Raw genomic sequence first — 15316 nt, 5'->3', positions numbered from 1 at the left:
ATTCTTGGGATGAGAGGGTTGTCCTATGAGAAGAGATTAAGTAGAATGGGCCTATACTCTCTGGCGTTTAGAAGAATGAGAGGTGATCTCATTGAAGCATGTAAGATTCTGAGAAGGCTTGACAGGGTATATGCCGAGAGGCTGTTTCCCCAGCTGGAGCGTCGAAAACTAGGGGATGCTGTGTCAGGATAAGGGGTCAGACATTTAGGACTGAGATGAGGAGGAATTTCTTCACTCAGGGTTGTGAATCTTTGGAATTCTCTACCACAGAGGGCTGTGGAGGCTCAATCGTTGAGTATATTTAAGACTGAGATCGATACGTTTTTGAACTCTAAGGGAATCAAACAATCTGGGGATCGAGCGGGAAAGTGGAGTTGAGGTAGAAGATCGGCCATGATCTTATTGAATGGCGGAGCAGGCTAGAGGGGCCGTATGGCTACTCCTGCTCCTATTTCTTATGTGCTGTACCTACAGAGCTCTAAGGGAATGCTGTGGGAATTTGCACAGGAACCAGATCCCATTCAATTCGGAGCTGAACGACACATTCTCATATGTGAGTGACGCCTGCCAGTTACACTTTGAAACTAGTGCATGCCTTCACACTCCACATGTTTAGAATGGGTGCAACGGTGTTTTGCACCAACACTACACTGTGTAAATCGGGTGTGAAGGCCAGGTTTGTCTCCAAAGCAAGCAAGAGAGTTGCCCGCTGCTTCATTGTGGTGTCACATCAGGCCTGACTTCAGATTCTGGAATTGATCCGACAATTGTAGCGTTGGTTTGAAGTGAAACCGCTTATCAACAATGCTACATTTGTGGTGTAATGTAATTTGTTATAGTTGCAGTCCCAATTTTAAAAAAAAAACTTTTTGTATTGTGTAATTTGAGTGCCGATATTCAGAAGAGATTTAAGATATAGGTGATGGTGTGATTAATGATTATCAATGAAGTGACTGTTTTGCAAAATACCCAAGTGATCGGCTTCCTTCAGTTGGTTAGTTTAATTTAGAGGTGCGAAGGAGGGAATTCTTGCCTGACTGATTAATAGTGTGGAATTTGAGTGTGTGGGATTAAATGAACTTGACCTGAGGAGCCCCTTTTGAGGTAGTATTTGAGTATCGGTGGGTTTTTTTCTAAAGTAGTTTACTGTATGTGAAGTGCCTCTACATGTTTCTGAGGCACAATGAAGTGCCACTTAAATGCAAGTCTTTCAAGTTTCAGTACATTGTCCTATTATTGAAAATTGGCACAAGTCAATGGTCACACTGTCGATAAAGTGGACTATATGGCCAGCACAGCAAGTTCTAACTGCATGTCGATATCTTGATAATTCTTTAGTGAACCTTTTTCCTGGGATTCAATATTCTGCTGTTACATTTGGTTGTTCAAAACTCATCTGAAATTCAGTTGTTACGCAGAGTTGATTTTTGTATTTGCTGCTTTCAACACTGGATTTTCTATTCTTGCAGAAAGTTTCTTTCACCACTTTGGAATAAGACACTGAGCTGTTCCCTTGTGTTTTTCTTCTAAAGGAATCTTTGCTTACCTGAACTACCATGTACCTCGCACAAGAAGGGAGATCCTGGAAACTCTCATCAAAGGACTTAAGCGCCTCGAGTACAGAGGATACGACTCTGCTGGCAAGTGCAGGGATTTCGATTTACACGTTGGGGAGTGGGAGGGAAGTCGTTAACCTATCCCCTTACCCCTGCCCTTTGGTGTTCGTGGGATCATGAGATAATAGAATAAAAATATTGCTGCATTCGGCATGAAACATGGGTTCACCCGAGCAGTCCCATTGTTTTGTTCAGGAGAGCGAAGTATAGTTGCAACTCACTTCTGGAACCCAATTGATCAGAAGAGTTCCTGGAAGATAAATATATTGATTTGCAAATTATCAGATTAGAACGCTTGAGGGGAGAGAAAACCTATGGACGGTGCTTTATATTTTTAATACTTTTTTCTTCCCCCTCCCATTTTATAGAAGAATATCGTAGAAAAGTTTAAGTTGACTTTTTTTAAATGAACTGGTCTCCACTGCTAGAACGCCCCAGTGACCTTGCTGATCTGGAGCATCCTTGAGGGGCAACGTTAGAAACAATGGCAGGGGAGAGAGGGTGAAAGCACAACTTAAGCCCAGCCTGGGAGCCAGTCCAGTGTAGTGAAATCTTGAGAAATGATACTGCAGGCTGGGTGGGCAGGCAGGCAGGAAAGGATGAGGGGTGTCTCGAATTGTTCAGACCCTAATCACCATTTGCCTCTTGGGGGCTCTTTGGGTTCAGCTGCTCTTGAGTTTGTTTTCTGTTATATTCTGAAAAGTTTTTTTTGTTGCTAGGTGTTGGAATCGATGGTGGAAATGACAAGAACTGGGAAAATAATGCACAGCAGATCCATCTGATCAAGAAGAGAGGGAAGGTCAAAGCACTGGAAGAGGAAATTAGCAGTAGGTATTTTGGTGTACGGAAGGCACCTGATTGCCTCACTCAGTGGAGAGGCTTGTTCTGCAGAAAATGACATTTAACCAGTGTAACAAGCAGTGAAGAATGAGTACCACTCACTCAATCACAAGATTAACCTAAACAGTTCAGATGACAAACATGTGTGAAGTTTTGTAGATGAGATTGTCAATTGCTTCCCCTCAGTGCCCTCCTTTATAATGTACAGGATTGAATTCCTTGTGACGACAGCAATAGTCATTGCCCCCCCACCCCCCCCCACCGCCAGTCAACTTTTGTGCACCATTGTAACAGGTAGTCCATAGCTGCATTGGCTGAAGTCAGGGAACTAGAGCCTGTCTGCTGTCAGATAGCACCTCAAAAAGAGCTGAAGAAGGAAAATCACAGGCAGCAACTGAAAATGTTAAAGCAGACAATCTCTCTCTCTCTCTCTCTCTGAAGTAATAATAACATCCAAGATCTTTGGATTTAAACGAAAGTGGCTTGCGTAAAGCACTCAGCTGTGGTTTGGTGTGGGAGTTCCTAATTGCCAAAATGATGCACTGCTCAGTATGGTAATAACAATGTACTGAGCCGCACAGACCATGAAGGTCCCATGTTTGATCCCTGGTCTGTGCTGAGTTAGCTTGTTGCAGCCGCGGTAGCCCCCATGCCACCCCTAGTTTAGGGAGAAAGAAGCAGCCTTTCGTAATGACTAACCAGTGACTTTTTTTATTCATTCATGGGATGTGGGCGTCACTGACAAGGCCAGCATTTATTGCCCTTGCGAAGGTGGTGGTGAGCCGCCGCCTTGAACTGCTGCAATCTGTGTGATGAAGGTTCTCCCGCAGTGCTGTTAGGTAGGGAGATCCAGGATTTTGACCCAGTGACGAGATATTTCCAAGTCAGGGTGGTGTGTGACTTGGAGGGGAACGTGCAGGTGATGTTGTTCCCATGTGCCTGCTGCTCTCGTCCTTCTAGGTTGTAGAGGTCACGGGTTTGGGAGGTGCTGTTGAAGAAGCCTTGGCGAGTTGCTGCAGTGTATCCTGTGGATGGTACACACTGCAGCCACTGTGCGCCGGTGGTGAAGGGAGTGAATGTTTAGGGTGGTGGATGGGGTGCCAATCAAGCGGGCTGCTTTGTCCTGGATGGTGTCGAGCTTCTTGAGTGTTGTTGGAGCTGCACTCGTCCAGGCAAGTGGGGAGTATTCCATCACACTCCTGATTTGTGCCTTGTAGATGGTGGAAAGGCTTTGGGGAGTCAGGAGGTGAGTCACTCGCCGCAGAATACCCAGCCTCTGACCTGCTCTTGTAGCCACAGTATTTGTGGCTGAACCAGTTAAGTTTCTGGTCAATGGTTAAACACCCCCCCCCCCCCCCCCCCCCCAGAATGTTGTTGATGGGGGATTCGGCGATGGTAATGTTGTTGAATGTCAAGGGGAGGTGGTTAGACTCTCTCTTGTTGGAGATGGTCGTTGCCTGGCACTTGTCTGGTGCGAATGTTACTTGCCACTTATCAGCCCAAGTCTTGCTGCATGCAGGCACGGACTGCTTCATTATCTGAGGGGTTGTGAATGGAACTGAACACTGATCATCAGCGAACATCCCCATTTCTGACCTTCTGATGGAGGGAAGGTCATTGATGAAGCAGCTGAAGATGGTTGGGCCTAGGACACTGCCCTGAGGAACTCCTGCAGCAATGTCCTGGGGCTGAGATGATTGGCTTCCAACAACCACTACCATCTTCCTTTGTGCTAGTTATGACTCTGGCGGAAAGCATCAGAGTGTGGACGTCAGCTCTGAGGATAGGATTGGATTCAGCTGCAATGCCCTGCAGGAATTTAATAGCACTGTTGAGTTCACACAGAAGAATGGTACATGCACAAGATATCAAAGGACTGCCGGTGGCAGTGGCACCCAGAGAGGATTAAGTTGGGGTGGGATTCAGATATTTAAAAAACTAATTACCAAAATTAATATTGTTATTAAGGGAGGAACTGGGTGGATTATTTCTCAAAGCATTTCATCTGAAAGGCAGAACAGGATGTACACAAGATGATTTAGGGGATGACACAGCAAGAAACACATTTGAGGAGGAAATGAATTGAGAAGCAGGAATACCTGGAAGTTAATGAGGCAATAAGCAAATGAAAAGATTCACATGACAATACATATGACAAATATAAAGCTCACATAGTTTATTTGAACCCTGAACCCCGAGCTGAGATTATAGCTTTTAATACAATATTGTTTTTTTTTTCTCCTCTCCATTTTCCATGTTAAGTCTTCCTGCAACATCAACAAGAAGGGAGGCAGACAGGAGACTTGCTCCCAGGTTTCTTTGAAAGCCAATAGAATGATGAATTACATGACTAAATCCATTGCATACAAGACAGAAGATGTCCTGCTGGAACTGTACCCTGCACTGGTCAGACCAGACCTTGAGTACTGTGTTCACTTTTGGTCACCAAGACATAAGGGAACTGCATAAACCATGGGGAGCAATGCAAATAAAAGCTATAAAGCTAATGCCTAGTATCAAAGGATAGAGTTCCAAACACTGGAAAAACTGGAACTCTTCAGCCTTAATAGGGTTTGTTATAGAAGTGTACACAATATTACAAAGCCTAGATAAGGTTAATCTGGAGTACTGCTTCAGGATACGCTAGGGTACTAGAACAAGGGTGTTTAGGCTGAAGCAGATGAAAGGAACAGACGCTATTTAGGGCAGAAGTCAGAAAGAAGTTCTTGATGCAAAGAGTAATCAATATTTGGAATGGTTATCCAGGTTGGGTGAGGGAAGCCAAAGCCTCAGATGCATTCCAGAGACATTGAGATGAGGTGAGAGGGGAATGCAAGTTTTTCTACATTCTGGGTGGATGAGCTCAATAGCTTCCCTCATATGCATCAATCTTGTGATTTTGTGAAGGCAGATTTAAAACTAGCTGCTTGGAAGGATCTCATATTCTGGGAAGACTCTCCCTCCACCGTGCTCGGGAATCATAGGGTCAAACCCATGTCCCTCCACTCTGTGGCAAAACTTCAGACGTCAATATCTCCTGTCATTATACCTTCCCAATACTTGGTAATTATATTTAAGACATATAATTTTTTTGCAAGAACTTCTCAAATTAAAATAAAGTTTAGACCATGCAAAACAGGACCTTTTTTAAAGGTTAAATACCTGATATACCAACAGCAACTTTCAAATGGTGATAACAGGTGAAATGACAGAATGTACAGTGCTGATATGAGGTATGAAATCTCATTCTACACTATAGAGTAACCAATGGGGCTGGGCTGGGATGAAACACAACCTAATCACTCAGGTCAGAACCAATCTTCAAGTGCCTTTTACTGAGCGATAAATAAATATGACAAACCTCAGTGTACAACATTTGGAGAGTGCCCTCCGGAGTCTAAATTCAATGAAGCACATAGCCCCAATCTCTAGCTGAGAGTCAATGAAATTGATTCATTCTAAGATGCCAGGCCAACCCTTGTGTGTCAGTTTTAACTGTGACTAGATTTTATTCTTGAGTCAGTTTTTGTCCCAGCATTGTCTGTTCATTTTAAGGTCGTCACTGTTGGCTTGTGACCATATAATCTGTTGTTGATTATCAGCAATTGTATGTTCAGTAAATAGTGCACAAAGACGTTGACTGTCACAATGCCTGTTCCTTCCCAGAGCAAGACGCCATAGATTTGGACATTGATTTCGATGTGCATCTTGGCATTGCGCACACACGTTGGGCAACTCATGGTGTCCCCAGCTCAGTGAACAGTCATCCACATCGCTCTGATAAGAACAATGGTAAGTTTTGACCCGAATTGGTAAATAGTCTTTTAGGAAACTCGGTGCACCATTACGACAGTTAATGTGAGAGCCCTGGGAAAATGGGAAGCTATGGATTTGTCTCAATACATCTCTCAAAGTAACCCTGCCATTGTATCTTCACGTCTTTGTGAGCGAAGATTGAGCTCTGTACTAATGTATTGAGACCTGGAGTCGCTCCAAGATCAAATCGGGATGTCCTCGTTCATTGGTATTATTAATGGAGACACAACAGTCTCTTTTTTTTTCCTTCAAACTTTTCTTCATGCTTCTGTCTATAGCAGTCCGATAAAGTCTTGCTGTGGACCACAAGCTGTATCTTTCCTTAAACGTAGCCAGCACATGTTTTCCTCTATTATAGTGACGCTACAGTGTCCTCTTACTGACAAATTTTAGTGGAAAATGTTCTTTGACTTATGTTTTTCATAAAAAATCTTTTAAGTTGGATTCAGGGATTGTTTGGCAGGTGCAAATTAATGAAGCAGTTTATATAGTACCGTATAAAGGTTTTACTTGAAAACTTTCAAATTCTCTTATTCCTAATTCAGCTCCTTCTACTGATTTTCACCATTGTGCTCAGAGCCTTGGAGCATGAATCCTCCACGCCCTCTTGAACGGAAGGTGTACATGGCAGGTGTCCAGCTCTCTCAACCATATCAGTATGAAAAAATACACCGAATGCAATGAATTTTCTTCACATAGGCTCTTAGCTGAACAAAATGCCTCAGTTTTTAAAAATTATTTGTTCTTGGGATGTGGATAACAATGGCAACGCAGCATGTATTGCCCATGCCTGGTGCCCTGTGAAACTGGTAGTAGTAGGCTGCCTTCTTGAATCACTGCTGCCCTTACAATGGTGCTCCCATAATGCTGTCTTTCAGACAGAGTTTCTTCTCTGCAGTGAGCTTATCATGGAACCAGTTTGGCTAATAGTTTGCTGAATAGTTGAACGTTTATGGGATGGCTGGTGAGCCGGATTAAGGTATATCCTGCGTCTCTGGTTCAGAGAAAGGTGTCTGTTACTTCAGTGTTGGCAGCAACATAATCTACAAACTGGCAGATTGTGCAAAGAACTTAACCTGCCATTTGGGGTTGGCACAGAGTTATTTCCCACAAAACGTCCAAGAATCCCTGTCGTCAAGCCCAAAACTGAGCCAGGTAGCAATCTGCAGCAGTTAACAAAAATGGCCGTGTTAGCATGTTATTCTTCATTTTCAGAGTTTGTTGTTATCCACAATGGCATCATCACAAACTACAAAGACCTGAAGAAATTTCTGGTGCGTATATTTAAAAAAAAATTTGCTTACAAGTATGGCTTTTGTTGGTTTTTATTGACTTAATTACAGCCCCCACCACTTAGACTGTCCCCGCTCATCCCAGACAGCCACCTACATCAGGCAAATAGTGCGAACCATTTGCCATTACCATAGGCATCAATTACAAAGGTGCCGCTTAAACCATATTAAACGGGCCGGCTTTTCAGGCATTTCAAGCAGCTGTTCGCACCTCGTTCAAGTGCGATTACCTGTCATTAAATCCTGACCCTCCCTCCCCGTGTGTGAGTCCCAACAAGTGACGTTAATTGTGTATTGAGAAGCAGTATCCATGTCCAATAAACTATTAGTAACTAACTTCGTTCTTGGAAAAACTATTTCAATTGAAGCGGGAGGTTATTGGTTATGTGTTATCGTTTGCTCCAAATTCAGCAGCTAACTTCCCTACGAAGTTTTGGCTGAGACAAAAACTACCCGTGTGGAGAATTGCTTGTTCTAACAACTCCCGGAAAACAAACCATATTTTTCATAAAGAGGATATGAAATCTTCCGCACTCATTCCCTGTATAAAGATCTCACTGGTTCTGCTACCTTCTTGCTGTTGAGATGGCGGGTGACTTTCCCAAGGATCTTTTAATATGGTTACTAAGATGTCTTATCACAACATCCAGATGGTAACGCTGCTTCTAATCTTCACTCTGCATTTGGCCTCCACTTGACGTCACGTGTTGCAGCACCGCCCCCATTAGGATCCCAGCAGAGTGGGGATTGGCCTGTGGTCTTTCTCCTTTTGGTATAAGACATTGATGCTGCACTGCACTATACTGTCTGGCAAGCTGTGTTTATTGACTCATGTTTTAATTTAAAGGGGAGAAAAGCACTGTGTTTCTGCAGTAGCCAGCGAGACACAATGCTGATACAATATTTGCAGTTTGTTTATGCTATCCAGTAGCAAAAGCTGCATCGCTGTTTGAGCATTTGTGTCTGTTTCCTTGAGGCATTTCTCTTTCTATCTCTCGCAGGAAAGCAAAGGTTATGAGTTTGAATCTGAAACTGACACCGAATCTATTGCAAAGTTGGTCAAGTACATGTATGACAACCGTGAGAGTGATGACATCAGTTTTGCCACCCTAGTGGAGAGGGTCATTCAGCAACTGGTAATATTTTAGACTGAACAGTTTTTTTTCCGCTTGTAATTTAAAACCACGATTAGTGTACATAATCATGTTTTGGGCATAAGAAGACCAATGATCCATCTAACCTACCCTTCTAAACCTCCCAACGGGCTACTTACCTGCTTGTGGAACTAATAACAGTGTGTTGCATTTCCAAACAGGAATTAATCCAGTCTTTTTTTGAGCCCTGTTATGATTTTCTATTCCACCCCTGCTGGTAATGTGTTCCTTTTTTAAAAAAAAGTGATCTGAATTGCCTATTTTCCAATGACTTCTTATTTCGAGCTTAATCTCCTGCGGCATGGTTTCCAGACACACTTTTTAAAAACTTATTTCTCTACTTCTTTGTCTTTCTATTTCTTTTCCTATTTCCCTTATTTTCTTCTTCCCTTTCTCTCACTGTCACCGTTTCTCCCTTGCCTTGTCTCTATTTCTCCAACTGAACAGTCAGAGGAATGGCATTTTTTTAATCACTTTCTCTGGGAAATAATCATCCTGAGGCATGGGCTAAAATTCTGCGCTGGCTCGTGTTGCCAATTGAGGTAGGCTGTCTACTCTGCTAATATTTCCTTCGTCACCTGTCACAAGACTACCTGTTCTCTCACAACTTTTATTCTTTTTCTGTTGTGCCATTCCTTAGATCAAAATATTTAAACTATTTCACATGACCACAATCACTAATCACAGCCTTCCTTTTGCTCAGCAAACTCCATCTCGTGTTGTTACTGTATCCAGATATCACACATCGGTTGTAACATGCTGCTTTGATGTCATAATGGAGGAGGATATTGGACAGTGAAGGTTAACGCCAAAAATTATGTCCAATAATAGGGCTTTTCTCAAAACTGATTTTAAACGGGGACCTTTCTAAATTGAGAAAATCTAAGATGTCATGTATTCTGGTGGTTTAACAGTCTTACACATAACTTTACAAATGATCAGATTTGGCTCAGTTGAAGCACTCTCATCTCTAAGTCAGAAGATCGTGGGTTCGAGCCCCACGCCAGGGACGTGAGCACATAATCTAGGTTGACACTTCAGTGCAGTATTGAAGGAGTGCAACATTGTTTGAGGTGCCGACTTTTGGAGGAGATGTTAAACCAAAGACCCATCTTTGCCTGCTCAGGAGAACATGAAAGATCACGGGACGCTATTCAAAGAAAACCAGATAAGTTCTCCTGGTGTCCTGGCCAACGTTTTCTCCTTCAACCAAATCAGATTACTTAATCATTCCTCTCATTGCTGTTTGTGGGACCTTGCTGTATATAAATTAGCTGCTGTATTTTCCTCCAAAAAATAACTTTTCAAAATTATTCATGGGCTATAAAGTGCTTTGGGGCATCTTGAGGTTGTGAAAGGTGCTATATAAATGCAACTTCTTTCTGAAACTTGTTGATAGCCTCTCTCAGAAAAGTGAGTGAACCCAGTCATGGTTGGTAGTTTGATCTTAAGTTTTGCTCATAACCCATGGGCCAGTCGGCTCATTCAACAATACTTCAGAAGCTTAGTTTTTTACTTAGACCATAGTAACATGGCAGATATGTTGGTTCAAGGTCTTGATTGTGCCGGGAGGAGATGTCCAGACAGCAGGTATTTTCTCACAAAGACGAGAGCGAGTGAGCTTTTGAAATTATTACAACTGCATAGAAACGTAACACGTTCCCACTGATTATACTGCAGTTCCAACAATTGATGTGCAGTAGGCAAATCCAACAGTCAAAAATACTAAATATTATATCTAAATTTTCTTCTTATGGCTTGCAAACCATGAAAAGGCATTTGCATTCAGTTCATTGCTAGCAGGGCAGTTGTTTTGGTGCCCATGTGCGTTTATCTGCTGTGTCCTGAGTACTTATTTTGGACATGTGATCTGCACACACTTAGAATGAAAGCTTGGGAAAAATTACAGTATTTGTTCATCTTGCACAGGGTAGTGAGTTCTTCTGCAGTTAATTAAAATTGAGTTGGTAATACTGCAGGACCTTTCACTTGATGTAATATCCCCTCAGGTCTTGGTTTGTAAATTTGTGATTACTCTGTCCTTCGCATAAAATTCCAATGAATGTCGGAAAGCCTTTACATGATAGAAGCCAGACTACACTATAGCAGAAAGAAAATCACAATCCGAAGTAAATTCTCTGTCTTCATTATATTTTAAGTGCTAAGCGAGTGTAAGGCACAAATCCAACGTCTGGGATTCATCTGATATTCATGAACTATTTGAACTTCCCTCATGAGGTTTGTGATGAGATCGGAACCCCTCATTTGGAATACTGCCCTGACCTGTTCAGAGAGGTTTCCAGTGTCCTCTGTGTACTTGGATACTGTGTCTATTATGCCATTAACACAAAGCATACTTTGTTTATCATATCTAATACAGAGCACCACCCAAAACCTCCTGCTGAACCCAATTAGTTCCTCGAGGATATTTTCATTCTGGTTTCACCCTTTGGGTGTAACATTTGTCAAACTTGGAACAGCAGAGAGGAAAAGTGCAGGTCTGCACTATTTTAGCCAGTTGCTTTGTTTGGTTTTGATTGAGTTAGATGCTACACTTGCTTTTAGTCCTTATCCAAGCATGTGCTTTGTGTTATAGGAAGGAGCTTTTGCTCTGGTACTGAAGAGTATCCATTACCCAGGTGAAGCTGTCTGCACCAGGTATGTAGATTGGAACATTCCGTACGTGCTGTACGTTTCTCTCGGGTTTAACGATACCAGCAATGGGACCAATTCTACCTGTTACATATTAGAATTCTGTTTGCTGGGGGAAGAAGGTGTTGGGAGTTAATAGGTAATGTTACAGCTTCCTCACTGAGTGGAAGGTATTTAAGTGCGTTTGCCTAGTAAGGTGAATGCAGTTCAATAGCTGAGAAATCCACTAAACCTCCATGTACTTCAGTATTTCTCCTAAAGTGAGCAAGCTGTGGACCTTTGGTTCTCAAAGGAAGATGCAGCGCACCACTGCAGCAAAGGGTGAAAGATTGGACAAGGGGAAAGATGTAGAAATAGATAGAGAAAATAAATAGCGGGTATTAGTGTGGAAAACAAACTGTGAGAAGACAAATTTCAAAAAAGCAATACAACAAAATGAAAATAATTTTTGAAATATGTAAGTTTTGGGAGATTATCAATTGGAAAAAGTCTCCCATGACCTTTGTTACTGAAAACACTGACCAGAGTATGTTTATTTTTTTTCATTGGAACAAGGTTGCTATTTTTAGTTGAGGATTTGTCTTGCAAGAAAATGGATCAGAATTTATGTTTGTCTACAGTTTTTATCATGATAGCTAATCTGGCTGTTGAGTTGTCCCACATAACCTGACTCAAATTCGAAAGATACTGCTGCAGTATGACCAGTAGATGGCATGGAGTGCAACATCGGTTCAAATGATTCAATTCAACATCTGCTCAATGGTAAATACAGCATAGAACACTACGAACAGGAAAGGAGACGAAGACTGTCAAGGGGAAAGGCTTTGACCGCCTGTGGCCCACAGCCATACTTGGCTCACTCAGATAACCAAAGATTAAACATGTCACAATTTGATGAACAGTATTGACAGCAGCTTCTTAATTTAAAGATACTATCAACATAATTATCGCACATAACACAATAACTTGGGTTCAGAATTACAACAACATGTCAATAACTTGGTTCAACTTAACATCGTTTGGCAGTAATAGTCACTATCGAGCATTCCTTTGGCAATTTTTCTGTGCAGCATTCAAACACTCCCAATTTAAGTCTGTCATGTCAGTATGAAGACATTTGGCCCTTTTCATCAAGCTGCAGTTTAATTGCTGTATTAAAATTGTTCATCATCTGTGGGTGCTAATTTGACCTCTGGTACAATTTTGGCACATTGTCCTGTTTTTTTAGCTTGTTAGCAGGATTCTTTTCTAAACTTTAGTTATCTCCTTGCATGCACTTAGAATGTTACATTTATGGGCCCAAAATTCACCTTTAAACAATAAGTAAGAGAATGAATGACTGACTTTTTCTCAATTAACTACCCGCTAAAAAAAGTGTGGGCTGTGAAATGTGCCAATTCCAAGCAAATGATTTTGCTCGTGAGTTGGTATTCAGAGAGAGAATGAGGCATTTTCTTGTACTTTTTGTTTCGAGGATATTAACTTTTTATGCTTCCAATAAATAATGCAAGTGAGTTGACTGTTGAATTGTTGTTCTACATTTGGCCGTCACACTTTCTTAAAATGTCCTCACACTTTCTCCTCTACTTGTCACCTTCTGACCTTTTTTAGGTCTCTTTTTACCGATATCTAAGAACAGAAACCTCCTTTTTAGTCCTTACAGTCATCGGAATTGAAGCATTACTTGAGGCAGTCTGACCAATCGCCATTCTCCATCAAAGTTAAGGTTCTAATTAAAGCTTCACAAACACATCTGTACTTAATTAACAAGGGTAACAATGAAGGGCCCTTTGTTTGACCAAATCCTGTGCTCAAGGCTTCTCTTCAGGGTCAACAGGTCAGTGGTAAGATTCCAAGTAAAGCCATCCATTATTAAACTAACTTTTCTCTGCATTTAATCAAAAGTTAATAGGATACATTTTATTGTTGGTGGAGCTATCTCAAGTCCCAAGATAGCTGACTGAGGCGCTAGGGACTCTCCTGGCTGATTTGTGCCACTTGGCTCTTCTCTGTTCAGTTCAAATTAAGTTCACATGCCATTGTGCCTTATAGTACCAAAATAATGTACAGAAATTAACTCTAAATTGTTTGTTGACCATGCTATGCAGCACTGGTACTGATTTTTATTTTTACATTGTTCATATATTTTTGGGTCAGCAGAGGGCACAAATGATGTCCTCCTTATTTCAATACTCGTGATGTCCCTAATGTTCTGGCTTGCACCATACTGTTATATATTATGATGTTTTTTGTTGGGGTCTAAAGTTAGTTCCACCAAGATTGAAGTCATGACATTTGCCCTTTCACTCCGGAAGCTAGTAACGAGATCATCACTGTGGTGCAATCCTCATCTTCACCCAGCAGTGGTGGGGTAGTTAAGCTTAGGTCGGGCATGGGATCTTCTCACTGTGAGTTACTCCTTGGATACATGGTGGTCTTTTTTCCTATTCAGAAATATCAAAACTAATAAGTGTTACAGTCTATTTCTTACCATTTTGCAGGCGTGGGGGCCCTCTACTGATAGCTGTGCGAAGTGAGCACAAACTCTCCACTGACCACATACCTATATTGTACCGCTCAGGTAAAGGACTTTCATTGCCTTCTGTAGAATGTGAACCACATCTTGTTATAGGATTGTGTTGAATTATCCCCTCAAAAAGCCCGTAATGTAATTTAGAAACTTGGCTCATAATTATTTTAATGAAAGGTGTTTTATTTATTTCCTCTGGCCCCTCCCTGTTTTCTGCATGTTCCGCACAATACCCTGGCCATGAGGGAGGGCAGGCACTGTCTCTCCGTAACCAGCTGGTAGGTTCCACTTCAAGAGTGGATTCAGGCAATTCCCATTTTTCCTTCCACCTCTTGTGGAATTGTCCAGTCCCGCTTGGTAGTTCCCTGGCAATAGCTTGCCTGGGATTGGAACGTGTTGTGTTCAAGTCATGAAGTTATGTCCTGCAACTAAATATCCAGTCATACCAATCTTTGATGACTGAACTTCAAGTGTGGGCATTTTTATAGAGTAATACAAATGAATGCTTTATTAAAGCACTAATATTATTTGGTACACATCTTTTCACACATTCTTGGACATGTGAGTCAACATGGCTCTATTGAAGTTCAATTTACCCTTGCTCAACACCACTTCCACATTCAACTGTAGTAATGTGACCGTCAGAAGTTTTCTCATGTCTAAAACAATAATTAACGGAGAACAGTGCACTGGCGGGGCTGCAGCAGAGTGGCGGGCTGTGTGTTTTAACTACACCCTGTTGACTTCGCAATCTCAGCCCTGCTGCTGTGGAGAGGTGCCAATCAGATGTCGTGCAATTCCGGTGCTGGAGAGGAAAATCCGCTTCCGAGCAGCTGATTTCGACAAGCGTTGATACAAGGCTAAGAACAGTTAATCTTGTTCTGTGGAGGAGGTACATGGTCTGGGGTTACCAAGGGGGAAATGGAGAAGAAAATGTAGGAATTGGGTTCCGTTGATGGCAGAGTGGTGCAAACATCACATGATGTGTCAGTGAGCCAGAGAGATCAGGAAGTTCTCCTGGTTTGATCCCTGGTCTGTGCTGAGTTAATTGATCTGAGGCTAAGAGGCAATGGGACATGCTAATTGGCCTCAGAATCCCTAGCCTAGGTGGGGAAAAAATCAGCCAGGGTCCCTGCTCTTGATTGCTGTGTAGTTACCCTTGTAACTACACAGCGCAGATATGGAGATGTTAACTGGGGGCAGGATCAGGTCGACATGATGCCCTGAACATCAAATAGCCTGCTGACACTTGGAGCCACCGTTCAAGTGTGAAGAATGGTTATTATGGCTACCAGAGGGTTGGGAGTACACTTGGAAATGTGTCTCAACATGAGTCTGGGAAGATGGAAAGAAACTTGGATGGGGAAAAAAGAAAGACATTTTAGATAACTCTGATGGGGAAAAAAGAAAGACATT

The 15316-nt window shown here is 42.1% G+C and overlaps 1 protein-coding gene across 2 annotated transcripts in view; it reads left to right on the top strand.

Moving 5' to 3' along the window:
- The window catches only part of LOC137335730 (glutamine--fructose-6-phosphate aminotransferase [isomerizing] 1), a 65994-nt gene that overhangs the window by 12024 nt on the left and 38654 nt on the right, over positions 1-15316 (top strand). For both annotated transcript variants that reach the window (XM_068001047.1, XM_068001046.1), the window contains exons 2-8: positions 1533-1640; positions 2336-2443; positions 6123-6248; positions 7488-7546; positions 8566-8700; positions 11315-11376; positions 13872-13951. In XM_068001047.1, the coding sequence (XP_067857148.1) occupies positions 1533-1640; positions 2336-2443; positions 6123-6248; positions 7488-7546; positions 8566-8700; positions 11315-11376; positions 13872-13951 (678 nt within the window). The remainder of the gene's footprint in view (positions 1-1532; positions 1641-2335; positions 2444-6122; positions 6249-7487; positions 7547-8565; positions 8701-11314; positions 11377-13871; positions 13952-15316) is intronic.

This window comes from Heptranchias perlo, chromosome 20, assembly GCF_035084215.1.
Source record: "Heptranchias perlo isolate sHepPer1 chromosome 20, sHepPer1.hap1, whole genome shotgun sequence".
In the NCBI taxonomy this organism is placed as follows: domain Eukaryota; kingdom Metazoa; phylum Chordata; class Chondrichthyes; order Hexanchiformes; family Hexanchidae; genus Heptranchias; species Heptranchias perlo.
This window is presented reverse-complemented; position numbering and strand designations above follow the sequence as displayed.